Source organism: Heliconius melpomene, chromosome 3 (assembly GCF_056956725.1).
Source record: "Heliconius melpomene rosina isolate 202511_hmr_F chromosome 3, ASM5695672v1, whole genome shotgun sequence".
Taxonomy (NCBI): domain Eukaryota; kingdom Metazoa; phylum Arthropoda; class Insecta; order Lepidoptera; family Nymphalidae; genus Heliconius; species Heliconius melpomene.
In genome coordinates this window covers 7,374,251-7,397,655 of record NC_140391.1, presented here as the reverse complement: position 1 = coordinate 7,397,655, position 23,405 = coordinate 7,374,251, and the positions used below count along the sequence as shown (strand labels likewise).

General features: G+C 33.4%; 1 protein-coding gene across 1 annotated transcript in view; it reads right to left on the bottom strand.

The window, feature by feature from the left end:
- The window catches only part of LOC146540007 (homeotic protein ultrabithorax), a 118,556-nt gene that overhangs the window by 23,296 nt on the left and 71,855 nt on the right, over positions 1-23,405 (bottom strand). The window contains exon 2 of the mRNA XM_085207525.1: positions 2,853-4,020. Within this exon, the coding sequence (XP_085063651.1) occupies positions 3,722-4,020 (299 nt within the window). The 3' untranslated portion in view covers positions 2,853-3,721. The remainder of the gene's footprint in view (positions 1-2,852; positions 4,021-23,405) is intronic.

Sequence of the window (23,405 nt, the reverse complement as noted above, 5' to 3'; positions counted from 1 at the left end):
TCGAAAATATAATGAATGTTATTTGAAATGTTCGTATTTATTGCTGGTGTATTAAATTGGGTAGCTATTATAACACAATGTAAAAAAAAAGAATTAATAGAGTTTAAGTTTATTTATTTTTCACTAAATCCATACAAAGTACATAAAAAACTAAATTAAGGTTAAGTAATAAAAACATATTAAAACATAAACAATTAAAAACAAATGAATGAAATAAACATCTCATTGACAGAGCAAAAGAGCTCAGAGCTCATAAGCACAAATTTCCTTTAAGCATTATTCTATTACCTTAGAAGGCAGAATTGTGCTCGTGTACAGTTAATTAAATAAATCGTTATCGATTAAAGGCTTCAGTTGCGGGTGAGTAACCTATGGGACATGTTAGTCGTGCGCGGGGCACGCCGGGTGACGAGATACTATCGACACGAGTGTACCGACCGCCGCTTTATATGGCGAGTTCCTGTGATACTATAAATATATGCTGTGATGTACTTACAGCTTCACTAGTTATTAATAATAATAATCGATAAAGTAAATTATAATGACAATTAAATTAATTTACGTTATGCAAGTATATATATATATATAAAAAAAATAACGAGGGCAAAAGTGAATGCAGTTCTATAATAAGTATTAATTAATTAATGTATGAAATTGCTATATAAAAATAAAATTGTCTACTGTTTTGTCATATCTATAACAATTTACATTGTTGTTAATTCCGTTATTGAAAAGTCAATATAGTTATTTCAGTCAATAAAGTTATATTTTATAAAAGACTACGATATAAAATATTTAAAAGCAACAATTTCTCTCCAGAGTTGATTAACCTCTCGGACATTGCAAATAATAAATAAGGAGCGAGTTGGCTCGCGTCGTGGTGACTTCACATAAGAGAGATCTCTCATCTTGCTCAGCTGCCGGGTCGGCTTCGTGTACATAATGATATATGCAGCATCGACGGGCGGTCGCGGGCACACCTCCGCCATCTACAACACTCTTTTTATTTCTCCCGAACAAGTCCCGGGGGCTTTATAAAATTGCAATATTTTAATAAGAAACCGCCGCCGCATACCAATTAATTCACCAAATAAAACAAAACTCCCAACCTGTAGGTACCTGTACTGATTAATCAGTCATGCATTATTCAAGTTTTCGTCTAATTAACTCGAAAACCTTTCGCCATATAGCGTAATATCGGCAATTATATGAAAATTTCCCCCATCTCCTCACTGGGCACGATTATCTACGGTCTAAACTTTATTTTCAATGCGTAACTACAGGTGTCTAAAACTGGTTGAAAGAACGCAATAAAAGCAACTTATAATGGGACTGAGCCGGTTTGATACACATCGACGACGTAAGAAAAACTTTGAAATGTGTCTATCGCTTTAAGTATATAAGACTATTATGCTAAATTGTGATCATAATTATTGCTGAAAAAGAAACTTACGACGACGAGTTCGGAGAAAAAATTAAAAGTGGCACTCCGCTAAGTTATACCATCATCATTGCATTCGACCTCAAACGGTCGAATTATAAAGGAATACATTGAGTTTTTGCTCTTGCATCTGTCTACCAACGTTAATGTTTCGGTATGTTTTAATTAAGTGAGAAACTTTGCGCGGAACTAGTCATTATTCCTGATCGCTCGTCGACTATCGAGCTCGTTAATGTTTTATTCAAGTGAAATACTAACATAATTAACTAAGTCTTATCTAGTTTAGTCATTATTTTAATTATATACGAGAAACTTGCATAAGTCATTGCAAGAATATAAAAATAAGTCCAAATAACTCGTATTTTGCTCGAAATTAAGCTGTTTAAAAAAAAATCGGATTCTCAATGCGTGGCCATTGTAACGAGGAATAATTTTTCTTATCGAAGCAAAATAATTATCTGTTATCGTTGAATTGATTTTGGTCGTGGACAGAAATGGCCGTCGTATAGGTATAAACGACAAAAATATAGCACACCATGCATTTTTCACTTCTTGCTCCGTTCACCTTGTAAATTGTGTTAAAAATATATGCGGCCCGTTTGTATTATTCATGTAGACTTTATATTGGGGTTTATCTTCAAAATCTATTACTTAATTTTCACTATTCAATTAAATTACTTATAATAGAGTTTAATCGTTTCGTATAATAATATGTAAAATTTTTATGTAGGTATATTTTGTAGCAATTGCCACGTTTCTCTATACGTTAAGTAGTGAAATACAGTCGACCTATTGTGCTTTAGTAGCAGTTGAAATTTTAATAAGTCGAGTTTATACAGTTCAAGATTTTGTTTTTTTTTTCGGTACTTTTGTAAATTTTTTGATCTTTTTTCTAAAAAAATGGAAACTTTGTAGATTTCTAAGTTTTACAAATTATATTTTATCTTTCCTCTATATTTTTCATTATTTTTTTAATATAAAACGTAGAAGATTAATTAAATAATACCTGTTTAATATATATATTTAACCAATGTGAAAATATAGGCAGATACTTTAATTACTTAATGACATGTTATTCCCGTTTTCGGAACTTGATATTTTTATTCGTAGCACTGTACAAGTGAACATGAGTTTAAATTATATAAAGGCACTAATAAATTATTGTTAAAACTAAATTAAGTTTCGGGGAACAAGCAAGCTCTCCACATTGAGATAAGCGGTGACGGTCGGGAAGATCAAAGCGTTCTCGAATCGCCTTAGTAAATTAAAACGTTGCAAAACAGCAATACCGTAGAAGTCTCGCATGGGCGATTTCAAAAATGGCGTCGTGCACCGACTGGTGACGACGAGTGAGTTTTTCGCAACCGTCTCCGCTCGATAAATAATGCCGTGGACATTGACAAAAACTCACCTAGTCCTGTCCGGTGGCCGGCCGCGCCCGCTCCCCTCGGCTCCTCTCTCCCGCTCGCCTGCTCTCGCCCTCTCTCGCCCGCACTCGCCCGCACTCCCTTCGAACTTTTTCTGCCCGTTCTGCGGCGCCGGCGCAACCAAAACCGCTCACTTCTATTATCATAGACGTAACCCTAACTATTTACAGCTACGCGCTAAATAATACCTACTTACATTTATGGCAATTTGTTAAACTTCACCGACTATTAAAACTGGAGGAACACGACCACGTTTACACTATACTTATGAGAGAGTATTAAAGGATTTGATGGCGCGGTTATTCTGTTCGACGCTACTCTGAAGTCTGAGATTGCGATAGATTTAACTTATGACTGTTTGCTTAGCTATAAGGTTACGAGACCGGGTCTCTTTGGTAGGCATGTTAAATTTGTACAATGTAAGAGTCCATCGCCGACCGCCAGCTCGACGTTACAGCAGCCTATCGGGAAAACCAACTACGTACCTACACTATGTTACACGGAAGAGATTTCTAAAAATTGCACTGGTTTCCAAACGCGAACATTTACCACGAAAGCGCGAATTAAAATATGTAAAATTCAATAAATCAACAAAAACAAAACCCGAAACACAAAAATAATACGACCCGTTTGTATTCTAACATTAAACAGTTTATTGTTCCTTCGTCATTATAAAAACATGAGTCTAATTCAAATTAATTAATTAAAAAAAAAATTATCACAACAACCGAACAACACTTAAATAACGAAAATAATTACAAACAATTTACAAACACAAGGCTAAAGATTGTTCGGTAAAGTGTAATCGTATCACTGGTACGGCACTAGACACTAGACACTAAGACACTAGTGTCTAGTGCTCGGGGTGCCCCTGGGCGGCCGCTGCGGCCGCCGCCGCCGCTGCTGCTTTCTGCGCTTGCGCTTGTTTCTCTTGCTCATTTAACTCCTTTATCGCTTGTATCTCCTTCTTTAATTTCATCCTTCGATTTTGGAACCAAATTTTAATTTGACGTTCCGTAAGACAGAGCGCGTGCGCCATCTCTATGCGTCTCCTCCGCGTGAGGTAGTGGTTCGTGTGAAACTCTTTCTCTAACTCTAGGGTTTGATATCGTGTGTAGGTTTGTCTCCCCCGTCTTCTGAGGCCGTTTGCTCCTGAAACAAAAAGAAATGAAAAACATTAATACTAATTTTAAAATTATATAAATAAAACTTCTTACACCGGGTTACAGATGCCAGTTATATTTAAGGAGTCTTCCATATAAATAAAAGAAAAGGAAATCCCTAAGGGTTTGATGTTTGAATGGAATGGTTGTCTTATATAGCTTAGTTCAAATGACGGTACAATTGGCCGTGACGACAGCTTCATCTCGTTCAACTGTCTTTGTTGATAAAAATATTCAGTAGGTACCTACTATATATTTTACGTATAATATTTTAAAAATCATGTACATTACTACATATAAAGTTAAATTACAAAATTTAAAATCGATTCGCCCCTAGCCCTTAATATAACGAAATCATTTTGATTAAGTATTATGCAGTAACAACTTTCATGAAGGGGTCAGAAAATACGGACATAATTAGTAGGTATAGGTACATACATGGAGTCTCCTCCTTACTTAAAGCGATCGAATTGGTTACCAAGAAACCGACTCGCGAGGCCGAGGTACGAGGCCAATAGCCGTGGGTCGTGAAAATTCGATCACGCGCTCAGGGCTGCCAATTATAAAAATGACTACCTTAAAACAAGAACATTTCGGACCCAAAACCGCAGCTCGGTTACTCGTAAATATATAAATCAGAATGTCAAATCTGGTTTTTTAACATGAAAGTGGACAGCCCTAACCACATTATTTCTTGCTATGTACCGAAGTCTTCATTGCATGTCGATTCTTAATATATAGGTTTGCACGCACGCTGGGCTCAATTTTATATTGCAACGAAAATACTTCGAAACTTGCGTAACGGGTTGGAAGCCAATAAGGAAGGCTTTTATAAAATAATGATTTATAATTACTTGTTGCCTTTAGCGTGCGAGTAACTTATAGCTTATAGGCTGTCGTGGTCATTGTCCCATTCTTAGGGGAGTTCATCGGCATTATTCGTCGCTCAAGTCGGTTTTTAATTATATTTTTCTTACTCTGTTAATTTTTTATGGAATCTTCATATAAATTAATTAAAAATATGTGTTGCTGATATATAAACAATAGAAATATCTCAATAATGGCGACAGACTTCCCTTCCACGATTGAAATATCTAAATACCAATAAATTAATATGTCTAATTTTTAACGGAGACCACTCGACTAATATATTACATTTAAAGTTGATACAAAAATAAAAGCATTTTGGAACGAGATCGGAGAGCGCTTCTCACAGTGTAAAAGGGTTGCCAACCGATTTAACGGCTTAATTATCTCAAGTACCTACTCTGATAAATGCAGCTTTTAAAGCTACAACTCATGCATTGCCTTATCGATAGATAGATACTTTAAAATATGAAGTTTAATCTGAATATAAAATATTTAAATTATTCGCTTTACCCATTAATATTCGTGTGTAATAATTAATTGAAGATTGTAATTTTATTTCAAGATTAAATGCTATTAAAATTATTGAAGTTTTATTTTTTTCTGTAATTATACGGATAAAGATATATTGAGAAATATAAAGAAGAATATCAACGAAAATATGTAAGAAACACGTGAGTTTAAATTATTATATACTAGCGGCCCGCTCGCGGTTTCACCCGCGTGAACTATGTTATTATTAATTTCTGTCTCCATGGCTACGTCCTAGTGACGTCTACGCAAAATTTGAGACTCCTAGCATTTAGTAACGAATGACAAAGACAAATGTCATTAGAAAATGTTAGACGAAGTTTCATACAAACTTTCAACCCCCAAAACAACCCCTTAGAAGTCGAATATTACAAATTCCCGTCTTAGCGAGCACCTACGTCCTATAAATAACTCCTATGCAAAATTTCAGATTCCTAGCACTTGTAGTTTCTAAGATTTCGTGATGAGTGAGTGACCTTTCGATTTTATATATATAGATTTACTATATAGGCAGGCAGGTAGGTTTTGAACTTGCTTGTCAGTAGGTACCAACATAGTATATTTTCATTAAAACCTCCATTTATATAACAGAGTAGGCAGAAATAATCTGGGGACCTAGTGTTAAGACACTTCCGTTCTCCCATTTCACACAACGTTACCAGAGCGGAGAAACTAAAATATTAAATATTTAATTTCATTATTACCTTATTTATATCACCATATTACTTCCTATTTACTTGAACATTATATGAAAACAAGTGAAATAAGCTCACCTGTTTTAATTATTTAGTATATTTTCTGGAGCAGAATAGTGGTTAATTGAGTGACGCTAATTGACTAGGTAAGCCTTAAAAGCCTGAGGGAGCGTAAATAGCGACCTTTTCTTTTCTTTATGCGCTTGTCTTGCTTTATGTTTTGAAGACTATATGTATCCTATATCTTATAAAACAAAGTCGCTTTTCGTGTCTGTCTGAACTTTCTAACTCTTCTTCTTCTAAACCACCCAACGGATTTTTATGCGGTTTTCACCATTAGGTCGAGTATTTCTCAGGGAAGGTTTATATATAGTTTATTATTTGTACATTCTTATGTAAATTAACATAAATACGATAAATGTGTATAAAGTCTTACCCGTTGAGACACTTTCGCGCATGCGCTGCTCTAATGGTAAGTACTACATGAAAATAATGTACTGGAGTATTGTTCCTCTCAATAAGATCTACAAAAAAGTCCGCGAGAGCATATTCGTATCTTTTAAGAATAACGTGTAGTGATCATTTTTCTGTCTAAAAATAATAATTTCAATATATTTTTTATTGTGAGGGATATTTTTCCATAATGGTATTAATCCTTATCCTTTAAAATACTTTATTAATTTTCTACGTTAAACGAAGATAAAATTTGCTTTTGACACTATTTCGAAATTGCGAATAGTTTTAGAGAAAAACGCATTTAATTGTTGACACATCACGCCGTTGACTCATCAGCTGTGCCGACTTAAATTTTACTTATCCCTTACTCTCAGCATATAAATAAGTATATTAGTTACGTTGGCCATTTAATGTAGATCAAAACTGTCTTTTACTGTTTTTTCATTTTAATAAGTACTTTAGAAGTTGTTACAATATCAAAACATCCTTGCTGCGAAACGCGCCCCGCGACGTTTTGCTTATACAAGCGCGTCATGAGCAGTCATCGGTGGTTCCGTGGTAGAATGCTCGCCTGCCACGCGGGCGGCCCGGGTTCGATTCCCGGCATTCTATTTAATTTTCCTCACAGGCAGCCACGTAGTGCTTGCTTTTCATCAGGGACAGAATACCCTCTTCAGCATTAACCACAAGCTCGAAAAAAAAAACCCGCCCGCTATAGAGGCATAGCAACGAAGATTTAGATGCGTTTGCACGTATTGGATAATTGGAGTTGAATGTATTATTTCGGCGCGATATATTTGGTTTCATATTTTTTGTAGTAGTTATTAGTAGGAAGGCTTTTGTTTATAATTTCTTCCGTTTAAAAATAGTCATTTAACTATCTAAAAATAGTCATTTAAATATATTTTAATAAGTACTTGAAAAGATTAGTAGCACAGATTTAAAATTACGATACCTACTAAAAAATCCTTGCCGAGTAAAACAATTGGAAAATCCTTATTGGAACTACGAAAATGCGGGTTGCATTAGAGTTTAATTAATTTTCACATTATCTTAAGTGCTTTGCAAACATACATTATATGAATAATCCAGTAGTAAAAGCGGGCGAAGCCGCAAGGGGGTCGCTAGTATAAATATATATTAATATTTATTCTAGATTCCGCTTTTTATATAGAAAATTCAAAGTAATTATGATAAATAAAAAATAATACGGGAAGTATACGAATATTCTTAAACATAAATATATGCTTATTAAGAAGGTACTGCAGCAAAATAAAAAGTAACACGAAAATATAAAATATTTTACAGTTATTAAAGCGGAAAAATCTTCCCAACGCCATATGTGACTAATTAAGCTCCGTTTTACATCAGTGTCAATTTGCGCATTGTAAATTTCTCTCAAAATCTCGAGTATGCCACAACAGCCATAAAGTTGACAGAAATGACTTCATTAAGAGGCGGGCCTCGTGGCTAGCAAAAAAGATCTGTTAAGGCCTTAATAGGTATATAATGACGAGGAATATGACCGTAAGCCACGGAGCTAGTACATCATCTGCGTATCGGTTTCCGGTGTCGAGTTGCAAGGGCACCTCCCTTCGATGTTGTCACATTTCGTAATGATCCTATATATCAATGTTAACTTCTATATGAATTTAAATATTCCTTACGCCTGCATATTTACTTCACCAGGATGCTATCGCTATTTAATATTATTATGATAGATTTTTTCCATAAAACTGTAAACAAGATTGTGGTAAGGGTGAAAAATAAGGCAATAAATAAGCACAAATTACAGAACTTGCTCCTGTGTTTCACAAAAATAAAAAAGTACTCAACACTTCTAAGGAAATCGACCCAAGTCGTTCCCAAGATTCTCTCCGAACAAGTGTCAGGCCCAACCCGTTTTGCAACACGTGTCGCCAACAAAAGAAACTTGTCCAACTCCCCCCGTCTCCCCCCTGTGGAGCGACAAAAGGATTGCGCAAGTTATATTAGTCGTAAAGAATTTTGGACTAAGATCTATACCCTGCAAACCGCTCGTAACTCCCAATGTTCCCGCAATCGCTGGGGACATTCGCAACAACTGTTGTTTGCTTCTATGTTTTAATTGTTCCTAATTCGTAAAACTTTTCCTTTTGATTTACGACTGTTGTGCTGGATCGTCGGCTTTAGAATACGGTTAACCATTTTTTTAGAGAAACATGTGGTTCTTAGTAACGGGAAGTGGTTGTTCACACTTGTGGCTCGTTAAGCCACTAATTATGAAAACAAAACCTATTCATTGATTTTTACAGACTTTAGAAAATGAATAAAAGTTTCTCTCTCTCTTTCAATAAATCTTTAAACTAGTTTCTATTGTTTATCTTTCTCGTATATCTTTATTAATACAATAACTAAATTAAATCTTATCAAGCTGTCTGTGCCCACGCGTAATTTTCTTTGATTAAATATCATCGATTGAAATTATGCGAAATAGATACAGGCGGGGTCCTAATGAGACGAATTAAGATAAAATAATGATTCCGATTGCACTGAACATGCGCTTTCAAGTTATTAATGTATCTAGGTCTTGTTATTGCTTGATAAGTTTAATATAATGACATGTAATTTACCCACTTAAGTAATTGTGTGAGGAAGTAAATATCTAGCTAGCACATTGAGAAATCAATAATGATTTTTTTTAATAGTACCTACTTATACTTTTAGTTTTACATAACAACGTGAAATTTTCACAATGGTCTTACATACTAAATTAAAGGTAATCGAGAACCATTTAAAGTACCGTTAAAATATATAAGTAAAAATTCAATGCCTTATTACTTTTACCAAACCTCAAATTAAACTTGCAACTCGGAACAATTTATAAAACCGCGCTTTCCCAAATTTGATTTATAATGCATTCTTAAGAAATACGTACCTACCTATCTGAATAAGATAAAAAATAATTTATGCCAATGAAAATATAATTAAAGTGTATGTAAATGTGCAGTTACGTGCAATTGACCGGGTGCGATCAATGCATATTCGTAGCTATATAAAATTAAAAAAATAAATAAATCAGCTTCACATTGTATCAAACAGCAGGATAGACAGAGGGAACCTAATGTTAAGACATCCGTTTCCCACTTTCTACCTAATTCTCGAGGCATTTCGTGTTGCGTGGCGGAACTTAACGCCGCAGTTTGCCTCGACCCCAGAGCGAAGAATTTTAAATATAAATTTAAATAAGTAAATAAATATTCCATTTTCTCGAGTAGGGATCGAACTCACGACCAGGCGCGTTTACAAGTACACTATGCCTGGCGTGGTACTGGCGTCGTAGCTATATAAATATTACATATTGGGCTAAGCGTGTAGCCTGGTGCGACCTACCGCCTGGGTGGTCCGGAATCGACCTCGCTTTACAAAGTATATAACGACCATTTAAACCGCCGCCTCTTCTGCCTGTATCTACATGCGTGAGGATGTTATTAAGCTTTTAAGTCTTGTATTCAATTTTTTTTTTAAATAATTTATTACTTTTTTATTAATTATGAAGTTTCATTTACTTTTTGTAAAATACTTAAAGTACCTACTACATAATATCTAAGTATTTATTATTTGAGTAGGTATAATATAAACAAAATTATTTTAAAATTATATTTCTTGTATTTGAATGGGCACTACCTAAGTTCCAATCAGAAATCTAATAAGAATAGATATATCATTTATTTACAACATAAAAAATTGTTTTAAGAACGAAATTATAACAAAGACAAGAATATAGCTCGTTCGCGTCTCTACGTGCACATATTTTAATTACAATAGATTTTCTAAATTCCAGTAAACGTTGCTATCTCCACAGCGGAGTTCCAATCAGTCTGCTAGATGTGTATCGACTTAAGAGGCAGCTTGTTATCTCAAAAACACTATATGAATAATACATAAGTGCCTTCCCGATGCAGCACTCGCGTACACTTAAATTGGCGGAGTATAATTGATTCAAGGGTTGGAAATGAAAGAGCACTTTTGTTTCGAGATCAACTCTTTTTGCGATCTGTACTTACTTACTTGTTCTGAATAACGGAATCAGTTAAAAATGTATGTTTAACTGTGTTGAGAATGATTGTAAATTATTCTGTGCCAAGTAATTTCGATTCATTTAAAATTATATATGTAGGTATGTATAATTTACATATATAAAACTTTTACGGTACTGAGTGGCTGGCAAGCAGTACAGTCGAATTTAGCAAGTAGGTTCTTTACGGAGTGTGATGTGGAGGATTTCTTGAAATTCATATGGAAGCGAGGAAGGAAATTACGGGATTTTACGTTTTATAGTTCACGCAAATAAAGTTGCAAGTGGCCATAAGCACTAGTTTAGCATATTTAAATAAAGTATCTTGGTTGCGTAAAAAAACTAAATTTAAAAGCAGTGTTGTATGTAACAAGTAAGTATTAGTTTTATATTACTCTTTTAATAAGTAAAATAAAATATTGTATAGGCAAAACTAATAGTGCCTACACTGTTCTTTAAAATAAAGCTAGCTGTAACACTAACAATGCAATATAAAAATTATATTATGTAATTATATGTAGATTTTTATTTCTTGTTATATTGATATTTAGTAGATAAAAATTATTTCATAATAATCAGTTTTGTTACCATATTCATAGAATTTTTATGGTGCAGGTATCAAATTTTATCACTATTTAATATTTAATTTACGCCGATATAATACATTTTCTAAATTTGTAATAAATTTAAATGAACCATACATAGATATTATACACGAACCATATATAGATTCTATACACATATATAACTTAGTAAAAATTACCGGAAAGCTAAAGTATGTGTTAATTAAAAGCAACACAATTCACAGCATATTTTAAACCAATTAAAATTTTCGCACATAAAATTGCATTTTTGACCTATTCTTTAATCATGCCTCTAGACAATAAATAATGGTGACATTTTAAATGGAAATTACTGATTGCTCATCATCATTTATAACTCAGTTTAAGGAGCTATATCCATTTAAGCTTTCATATAAAATGGCCTTTTATAAAATAATTACAGGTCCTTCATAAAATATGAAATAATAAAAAATGAAAGTAAATAACAGGCTTAAACTCATCAAAAGTGCACCCCCGGTTGTATGTGTATTGGGTATCCTTTAACACTGTCTTGTCTGTATATTGGTTTCGTATTAAACTATAGATCAGGGTCGCGTGCAATAAAAATTGGTCGTCCCTTAGGGATTCGCCTAAATCTTGACGTATGTGACACGAGAAAACTCTCATACCTTTTTCTTTATAAGGGGACAGCCATACACCACATTTGAAAATCAATTTTATGGAGTATTTACAGGACTTACGCAGTTAAGCGCGATCAGCGGATAACGTTCAAAGGACTTTCTACGTCAATAAATATGATGAATATATACGTTATTCAGAATGAATGACTCAATAAATCTATAATGCTTGCAGATATTAGATTTACGAGGTCGTGTACCGTATAAATTGTATAACATTCGAATAATATGAACCAATATCTAAATTCATTTTAAAATTGAAAAGGGGCGCGATATTATTTCTATTTCGAGTACCCACAGATAATATAATCATTCACGCGAACAATTTCAACAAAACACAAATACATAATATCTAGAAACGCTCTAACTAGATGCAGCTGTTGCCTTCTGTCAGATCGAGACCATTTTGAAAAACTCGTTAGGATTTTCGAAAATAGAATATAAAATGTCACTCCTTCCCTAATAAATCAGCCATGATTAACGTCCGGAGCGGGCCGTGACGAGGCCGCACCTCATTGGGTGGCGCGGACGCCATATTGCACTCGGCTTGTAGCTGTCAAACTTTAAAATATGGCGGTATTACATTTCTCCGTACGGATTAATCTTCGTCTTGTCTTATGAAACGAATTCAATGCGAATATCGATATCGCAGCAATCTTTGTCGTAAGTGACAATAACAATACAACTATTGTGTTACCGAAAACATCAAAATTTGTATTTTTGGTAAGTTTCTAGTCTATATAAGATACCTATTGTTCAAAGGTGTAAAATTATACGGCACACTAGCTATGAAGAAATATTTTTTTGTGATTTATAATACGATTTAAACAGTCAAAACAATCTATTCTTTTGTGTTTCTTTAAATTATTACTATAAAAATGACAGACGCGATTGACCGCATGATATAATGCGTACGTTTTTCTTTGCTACATCTACCTTAATTTTTTTTATCTTTGAAATAAAACAGACAAAAAAAGCTTAACAGCAAAAGATTTACGGATAGGTTCACTTAATATTATTTATGAAGCATGCAATTTCTTCGATTCTCCGATGAAAACATTGTCTTTACGTGGTCTGGTAAAGCTTTATCGATGCGGTAACAACTTTGATTGCAGACCGCGAAGCAGGCGGGCCTTGCCTACATCCACGTACCCATCGATGGTACAAATCATAAAGGGTCGTACTATGCAATTTATCCCTTAAGTTAAGCCATTAAAGTGCATTACTTTCATAAGTAGGACTGTACGTGAGGAATGAAAGATCTACTAAAGTGTCTGTTTAACTGAACTTACAATTTATTGCTTATGCTTTGTACGATTTATTTGATTATTTGAATTAAGTACAAAATAGCAAAAAAATGAAAAAAAATCTTATTTTAAAAATATTACAACTAATTTGCAACATTTCATAAATAAATGAAGGTTTTTTGTAATTGATTGTATACTGTAACGGATTCCAAATAATTAATTTTAACTAAAGAATTCAAACGATAAACTTTTCAAAGTGAACTTAAAGCTCGTGACTGTCGTTCCTGCTAACCGTATTCGATCGAATATAATAAAGTATTAGTAGAAATCTTACAGTCGGGCGTTCAGCGATGTAGCGGGGCTCGTTATGTCGATAACCTTTACATGAAATTGCTACAAAATGATTGTTGACACAAGCCAATTATATTAGCAAGTTTTATATCTAAAACATATGTTTAGTTTATTTTTTTATAACATGAGTTTTTAATAAGAAAAAAATATATTGCATATATTAATTTTTGGTGCCAAATATATTTAAATATTTGAAAATAATCAATACTGTAATATTTTACCGTAGGTAGATTAATAGTTACTGTAAGATACAAATTTTACCTAAAGAATGAAGGTATAAGGGTATTTTTAAAATGAGGACTATAGAACATATATGTATACCAAAACTACCACACAATAGCGTGGCTTATCCGACCTCGTGAATCTTTCTTTTCCTCCAAAACTATATATGATATTCTCAAAGTTGAAATCTCCGAATATCCTAGACATTCTAAAGTACGAGACTGTTAGAAAGAATACGTATTTAGAGCTCTCAGTTGGTGAGCTTAAATTTTTCAAATGTAATCGCAGACCTGAGACTACCTTTAGGTACCTTAACGTAATAAGGGAAATATGCCAGTATTGTTAGAGTATATTGTTTATAAACATTAAAATAAACTATAATTTAAATTATATGCAAATTTATTTTATAACACGACAATAAATCGACATACAGCTATTGATAATAATCATAGTAACTAAGGTATATTAATAAATAATAAATATCTATTAAATATTAATAAATAAATAAACATTTATCATTATAGCACCCATTTACTAATTATTCAATAGATAATATCAACGAAGACATAAATCTATATATATAAAAGGACTTGTCCTCACTGACTGAGGTAAGACGCACGCACAGCCGTAACCGCTGTGCGTAGAAACGTGGAATTTGGACAGATGTTTACTTTTGTAATCTGGACATCCACTAAGAAGGGATTTTGAAAAATTTTAACCCTAAACGGGTGATATAGGGGTTGAAATTTTGTATGGAAAAAATTTTAAATCGGCACCGATTCTTATAAAATTTGAAATTTAGATTTTTAAAAGTATTTAATTGAATACGTGTTTCATCGTTTTCAAGAATTCTCCCTCTAAGGGTGCAAATCGGGAGCTGAAAGTTTGTACGGAAAAAAATAAAATGGGCACCGATTCTTATAAAATTTGAAATTCAGACTTTTAAAAGTATTTAATTGAACACATGTTTCATGGTTTTCTAGAACTCTTCCCCTAAGGGTGCAAATAAGGGGTTGAAAGTTTGTATAGATTTTTTTTAAATCGGGACCAATTTTTATAAAATTTGAAATTCAGACTATTAAAAGTATTTAACTGAACACATGTTTCATGGTATATTAGAATTCACCCCTAAATACGCAAGCGAGGCTGCGCGCGCCCGCTAGTCATGTTATATAGGTTTATGCAGTAAGTACGCAAGATAAATGTGCTTAAGTACTGTGCGCATAATGCCTAAATGCAAGTTTCGCTGAAACAGGGATTCTGCGGAGATTTTGTCTGCATTCGAAATAAATATTCCAGATTTGCAGAGTTAATACTGCGTTGAGACATCACATTTTCGTTTGGAATTTATATTATTTTATATGGAGGTATTGGTTATGGGTTCGTTTTCCAATCAAGGAAACTAAAACAATTAATATTTTCATTTTCTCGCTTTGTTGAGTTTCGCACACACAATGACTCGAGAATTCGTCGGGAAGTGAGAAAAGGAACGGTCTTTATTAGGAACGGAGTGTTAAAACATTCCTCCCGGCTTCTCTCTGCTGAGAAACTGAAAAACAAAAAAATGTAAGAACTTGTGCAGTCTTTGTCACGTGGTTACAATGTGTACTGCATACGCTTGCTCTTAACTATAAAACCCAAATATTACATTAAAAATATATCTATATATCGAAACAAATTTATTGAGAAAATTATTATTTTTATGATTGCAAAAAAATGTCCACGATCGGGCGTCACGCTAAAACAACCAATAAAACGTTCCCTTCCCAACCTGTGTCAATAAAGATAAAGGGAAACTAATACAAACAGGAATAGATACGTGATAAGAAAACATTTATTCCTTATGTTTAATGCATGGTTTGTCATAATTTCCCAGCCTCCTTCCCTTGTCCGTTGTTTCGTAGTGAGGAAATGGGCGCTTATGATTTATTACTTATCTTATTTAGGAAAAATTGTTGGGGGAAACATTGGAAGTTCTCTCAGGTTTATTAGCAAATATGCTGCCGAGGTTGCGGAGGAGTTATTGCAATTTATACTTGGACGTCGTTCCAGTAATTTACTTTGTGTGTATTTACATTAACGTTTTCCTTCATTTTCTCGTTACTTTAATGTTTTACATAAATAAAATATGAATGTTCTTGTCAAATATCAAAGAAATTCGTACATTTAGATAGATTTGTGACCTAAATGCTCAAAAAACATACGGTACGGTACTCTTTAAATCCTACCCTCCGCAGTAAGCGGCAATAAAACTGCGAATCAAAAGTCTCAATAAATCACAATATGGCGTCCACTGCCCCGTGTTTGCACTCGCCCACATAATCCGTTCATACGGCGGTAAATCCATCCAGGACTGTCGCACACACCACTAAATCATCATAAGAGAATCCCGCTCTGTATTCGTACCTACACTAACATACATGTTGCTATACATTTTGCTTAGTCGTCTTCGCAATATTGGCCAAAAGTAAGATGTTTATTTGATGTGCAATATGCCGTAACTCGTAAACTACGATATGAAATTTCTTTATTCTTATAAATAGATATTTTTTACAGATTGTAATACTTAAATCGTAAAAAATGTACGATATATTCAGGTTCCTTTTTGTACGATTTCCGCGCACCGTTACTGAAAAACTTCGCATCGTAATGCAATCGTGCGGCATTAGTTTTGCAGTTTATCAGCGACTACAAAGCTTTGAGGGATTAATACGAGTACGGAACGGTAAAGTAGAACGAAATTGTATACAGATGAAACTTTTAAAATATCAAATGATAAAATTTTATTATATTTTTCTATTTATTTCACAATTTCTATTTTATAAATAATGGAATAATATTTTTTTATAACAAAAACGTCAAACATGATATACCTATAGGCATATTTCACAGCCTCGATGATCGCGAGCTACGATCACCCAGGTAATTACGTATGCGTTGACAATATTTTATATAGCACGTCAAAAGTATAAAGCTATAAAAATAAACTAAACAACCTGCACATCCAATATTTGTTTTTGGTACATGGAGTTTTTTGTTGAGACCGGTGAGCTATCGGTGCAATTTGGCGTTTTCGCTCGATTTATGCGAATAACACCGCTTCGTGGATAGCGAACAAACAGGCGGCTAGCAAACAAAGCTATTTTTTAGTTTTGCGACTCTTTATATCAGTCAAATGTCTAATCCGTGGATTGCTGTACTGACTGATTTGTGTCCTCAGTTGGGTCCACGCTCAGCTAGTATGTAGGTACGGGTTGATGCATGCGTGTACTATTTTACATTACAGTATCGATTATGCGATGCAACGTTTGTTTTGCCTTTCATGCCGCTGTGAACGGGCCAACAAGTCATAGAGTTCATTTGTGAACTATACGTACACGTAAATATATCGTTTTTGAAAATATCTAATATAGCTAAGTATATTTATATTATTTTGGTGTATGGAAATTTGTTATTTTTTCTGGAATGAAGAAGGTTTATTCTTCAACAAAAAAGTAAACCTTTAATAACAATATCATCAAGAGCTAAGTATCACTTAAATATAAAATAACGATATGAGATGATAAATTAAATTAAATAAAGTATTATTCATATCTTAATTTCCTCTATTTACTGTTTGCTTACAAAGAAGTTCACTAGAAATAAAAAATGTAACAAAAGCTCATTATAGCAAAAACTCTCAGAGGTGACATTAATTAGAATGGGTCCATACATTTAAAGATCAAATTACCTGAAGTTACGTTTAACGTTATAATGAAAAAAATTGAGGCATTATTTTTAATAAGTATAGTTTTTATATACCTATAAGTAAAATAGACATAGGTATAGATGCATCATCAGCGTATTATCCTTGAAAGCAGCAATAAAGGAAAAGCAAAGACCTAGGTAAAGACTTAACTATAGGCCTGGATAGGAAATTTGCTCAGGGCAGAGTCATGGGAAGCAAAGTTGAAAAGCCTAGCAAATAACGAAACTACACATTACGAAAATAATCCTATATTAGTAGGTTTTTCGCTATCTTTGTACTTATAGAAACAGTAAGAGCAGTGCCATGGGTATCATCACTTAATTTTCAGTTTTCATTGTCCAATTCTTACTTCTTTCTCTTTCTCTTTGATCTGAAATGTACCTATAGTATTCTACACTTTTGGGTTTTTTAACGATCTAGTTTTCTAAATAATAAGCTACCTACCTATATGTTAATTTGTTCTATTATATTTTGGTCAAGCAGTCATATGTACGAGAATATATTACTTATTAAAAGATTTATCTTGTTTATAGTTATATAAATTTATTGTGGACATGCCCCGACATGGCTAAGTATCGGGAACAAGCGGCGCGGGTGAGCACAGATCATATTCAACGTCTGGTCTACAAGCCGCCACGAGCTCTACATGTAAACACATACAGTCCGTAATAAAGATTATTAGGGATGTGGCTGGATGAAGATGCTGATTTAAAGCACTTTAGGAGGAGAAAAACAAAATTTGCTTCTAAATCTTTTCTTCTTCCTCAACTCTGTGCTTCACGCTATATAACAGGGTAAGCACAGGAACCCTAGTGTTAAGACACTCCATCCCTATTTTCGCCGCCGAATTTTGCGTGATGATTTTGAGAGAGAAGAAATGAGAATATTAATAAGTTCATTCCTCCGAGTAGGAATCGAACCCATGATCGTCGTGTTTACTTGACAATAGTCTATATTCGAAAGAAATAAAATACGCATTATTTTTTACAGCTAAAAAATTCGAAGACTAGTATTAATAATGTTATGCTAATTTTAATTATTTATTCAAAAGCCACATAAGGTATGGAGGCAAAGTAAATGTTGTCTACGTTACATGAATTTCCATCTAGATCTTAACTCCTCATACATCACTAGTAAGGCAACTTATACCTACAAATACCTACAAACAGATGCATTCTGCATCCAGTTTACTTGGAATACAAAACATGCTTCCCTACTACGTCTCGCTGTCGCAATATCTGTTCTATTTCTGTATAACTTATACATATGTATGTATAATGTGGATTGTAGACACATACGGGTCGTTTTGTATGCCAGAACAATAGTCACATTTATTTGTATACAGGCAAATCGATTTTTTATTATATTAAAAAGAGAGTACTACTTAATAATTATATAGTAAATTATTTACATATTTATATTAATATGAAAGCCACACAAGCGTGCGGCAGATTGTGGCTAGAATTCAGCGGAAAATGGAGAACGCAAGTCTTAATGAGAACGGAGTGTCTAAACACTACATTCTCAGATACCCTGTACTAAATAAAATAAAATACCAATTTATATAAATTTGAATCAAAACTTGAATATAGCTACGTAAGCATTAGTTGAGAACCAAAATAAACTCAACAACATCTCTATATATATATACCAAATAAATTAGGGGAATTGTGCTCAAGATGGCATACTATGATAAGATGACACACTACCAATATTGATGAAACTATTAGCGCTAAGTGCGATCTTGTGACGTTTTAGAGAGTGTCTGTAGATGCAGCTAGTGCTTAAATTCACTATGGCTGAAAGTGAATGCAGATGAGCGAGTAATTCATGTTTTCGTTATTTTCAATTGCAACAAATTTTTCTTTCGATTTTGCTTGATGGTGAAAAGACATGTAAGATAAAGATTTTCTATTTGAACTAATTATAAATTTAAAATAGGATTATTATATGACACAACTAACGCTAAAAGCGCATCCTAACCTATAAACTTTTGTCACAACGGTTAAAATTAAATTCATATATCTATTGGATAAGATGACATACAAAACGTGAGTATAAGATGGCATACTATGTTACCCTTATAAATAGAATCGATGTATTTTTTTGCTTTACCTACAAAATGCCTGGCAATTACAAACGAATATATATTGGTCACAAGAAGACATGGATAAGGCTGCTAGAGCAAGGGCATTCAATAGCCGCAAGTGACGAAGCTTATTTCCCTTTTGGAAAAGGAAGTGACTGATAACGGAGTCCAACCTCATAAAATTTGCAACATGTATGAATCTGGCGTTAATACTGTTTAAAAGCCCCCCAGCAAAGAAGAAACTATATATTTGTGAACTATGCTCGACAAATAATGATGGCATTTTTGTGCCACATACTAAGTATGTCATTTTACCCTGTAGATATGTCGTCTTACACTGGTCGACCTGAGTGCGATTTTTGATTGTTTTTATGATGTTTGAAAGATGATTGTTCTGAAACTAGAATAATTTCGTTGATTATGAAATATATAATAGTATACGCAATATGCTGTTCTCAGATCACTTTATTTATTTGAAATATTTGTCTTCAAACAAAAAGTATGTCATCTTAAGCACAATTCCCCTACAATAATAAAGAACTTGTCGCATTAATAAAACGAAAGCTGATAAAAGAACAACACCCATATATTATTCTTAGCATCAATCGACATTACCATATGTAGCTACATAGATTATAACAATCAGATACGATATTGCTAATATACAGATAGGTAAGTAGGTATTAAATTGGAGGGTTAGCTGTTAATTTGTCACAGTGAATTAGCCGGCGGGGTAACTGATAGCCTTAGCATGTTGCACCCTGTATGGCGCCAATATGCTCGTAAACGTCGTTCCGGCAGAATTTAATACCTAAACATGCGCCTAGATGCATATCTGTTCGATCTATATTCTATTGGGCTAATTAATGGAAATAAGGTAAAAAACGTTGGTACACGTTGGATTTTGAATATTTTTTTGAAACTGATTGAGTATTGGAAAACTATTGGAATGCTTGAAATTGCTTTTTTAATTAATCTATACTAATTTCTAGCATATATCTGTCAAAATACGTCGTATTTTATTGTCTTCTCTTCTATTCTCTTTCATCTATGAACACACAGCCAACCCAACTGTTGGGAGTGATTTGGACACGTTCACATACAAAATAGCGGTAAACGGCGGAACCCGGCAACCCCGGCGGAAGTTAATTTTTTCAATGATCTTTTATTGAACACATATTTAAATTATTTTTTCGAATAGTAATTAAGGTCACGATCAGGGCGAGCAAGATATATTTTTGCAAAATATATCCATTTAATAAATTGTATTTAGTATTTTAGTATAGGTATTGTAAGTAGGTAGTTGTAATACACATACTAAATATTGAAATATGTCTTATTCAAGAGGTACATTCATATTTTGTTAGCATGTTCTTACTTTATGAAGTCATAAAACACTAGCTAGAGTTATTTAAATGAATGACAATTTGAAAGTTATAAAATATAAAAAAAACAAACAAAATACGTAGTGTATTTTAAATCGTAAAAGAAAAGAATGTATTCACAAAAAAAACTGTTATGCATTCGTCTTTTGTACGGTCTACAAAAAAACCTAAGAACTGTACATTTAACTTTTCTTACCTTTGTGTTTAAGATAAAGGGAGAAAGTTGCGCAACGAACGGTCAGCTTTCTAAAATTTGATATCGTCTATTGTTATAGCGAAGTGTACTTTGCTTAGTAATATTTTTAAACCCAGCTTGGGGTGGGAATTTATGGATAGTGTCATAGGAATTGTAACGGTAATCAAACAAGTAAATATTTTAGTTAACTTAACTTATTTAATTAATTTAAATAATATAATTATTACATAGGTAAGCACTCACAGGCGTGTATTTAATATATAGGTAGGTATATAAAAATAATATATAAATAATCATAATAAAATGTTGATGTTGAAAGTCATTAAAATATTTGTATTGATCGTAGAGTCCTAAAACCGAGACAACTTGGCTAGCATCCTTAAATTTGCGTCGCTTTGAGCCTATCTTCAGTATATATTCACAAACAGTGCCAAAGACGAGATATAAGTATGCATTTGTATTTAAAGAGAGCATTTATTTTGATTATTTAATCGTATTCATTTTATTTACGTACTAATGATAAACAAACAGCTTCCTTCACGCTGTATCAGCACCAGAGTAAATAAAAGAAAACCTAATGTTAACTCTGTTCAATTATTAGTGGCGGAATTCAACGCTGCTCCCTAGTTACCGAAGCAAGAAAAAAAATAGTTCCTCCGCCAACGCCGCTACACTACGACGGCCACATCCAAGTTATAAGGTATCTACTTTATATCACAACATATCAATTAGAAAAAAATAAACACTACTACATAAATTTCAAAAAAAATTGTAATAAAAACATTGCGTGATAAAAAGCAGCGTGATAAAACAAATAGAACATTTATTACACCTTAGAATTAATAACGCGAGTAGGTGCTAAATGATCGTAAACAATGGCCGCGTGTAATGCAGACATTTAGGATTGGCCGGTTACATGACAATAATGCATCAACTATGTCAAGCCTCATTGAGCTCACTACGCGGTGCATAAATCTACTATTCGGACAGAAGCATAAATTTTAGCGATTCAGTATAAAAAATTGAACAATTCAATAAAATTATTACATACCTATATGCTTTATTTGTTTTAGGTGGATTAAACATAGAATTTATGGTGCATTTAGCTATGTTTGCAGGTTTTTGTTTGGACTTTTTATGTTTATGTGTTCATGTTCAAGTTATATTATATACCTAGTGGTGTTGAATTATAATGGATTAAAATTGATTAAAAACAGTATAGTAATAAAGTCTCATATTTATAACTTTTTTTTTACTTAAAAATAGGTAAATGATAGCCATATTATAGATAACCACAGAATATGAGGTTGAAGGGTTTACGTGAATTACTCAATAAAATAGTCATGAAATATGAAACTAATGTTTTTAAATGTAACAAACATACACCTGTACCTCATAAACCTGGCTCGAGGCTTGAATATAGTAACATAAACAGAATTTCCACCTAATAAAAGGCCAAGTTACGTAGGGAGCCTTAGACACGCAATTATGAAGACCCCAGCGTAACGAGACCCTTCCATCCGTTACTTCATCTAACGAATAGGATGAAAGGCTGAAGATGTATGGGTATTCATAGATCAGGTTAGCCTGGTGATTTCGCAACAAAGTTTCACGTGGAAAGTTAATTAGTGTGTGCTTGGCGTTCTTAGTAGCTTTTGTAGGCTGACACAAGAGTATAGCAGGATATTATGACGAGAACTGATACTTTGCCAAATCTTAAAGGGTCTAAAGGACCTTCGCCTTCTAAACCCTTAATTTAGGTATAGGTATTTCAATGGGAAGCATAATATATATGGTATTGGTTTCCATTTGTATACGAATAGATAATTTGATGTACAGATTAATGTGCGTAACAATTTATTGACAATTATCGTAACTAAGACGACGGGATCAATTAACACAAAGGAGCAATTGCATATTACACTAACTAGATAGCGATGGTTCGATACGTGTTATATATTGTGATTGCTTTAGGATTCCTGATTCTGTAGGAAATTTTGTCGAAAATGGGTTTTAAATTTGAAAACGTTAGTAGGTATAGGTATATATAGAATTAATTTTTTAATTAAAAATGTTATATTCGTGGCGTAGAGGCACAAGCGTGACTGTAAACGGTGCAGGATGTGGGTTCGATTCCCACTCGAGAAAAAATAATATTTATTATTTTCATTTGTTCGCTCTGATATCGACGCAAGGCGCGCCATTGAGTTCCGCAACGCAACACGTCATGTCTTTAGAATTCGTCAGTAAATAGGGAAACGAGTGTTTTAGCACTAGATTCCTTCTACCT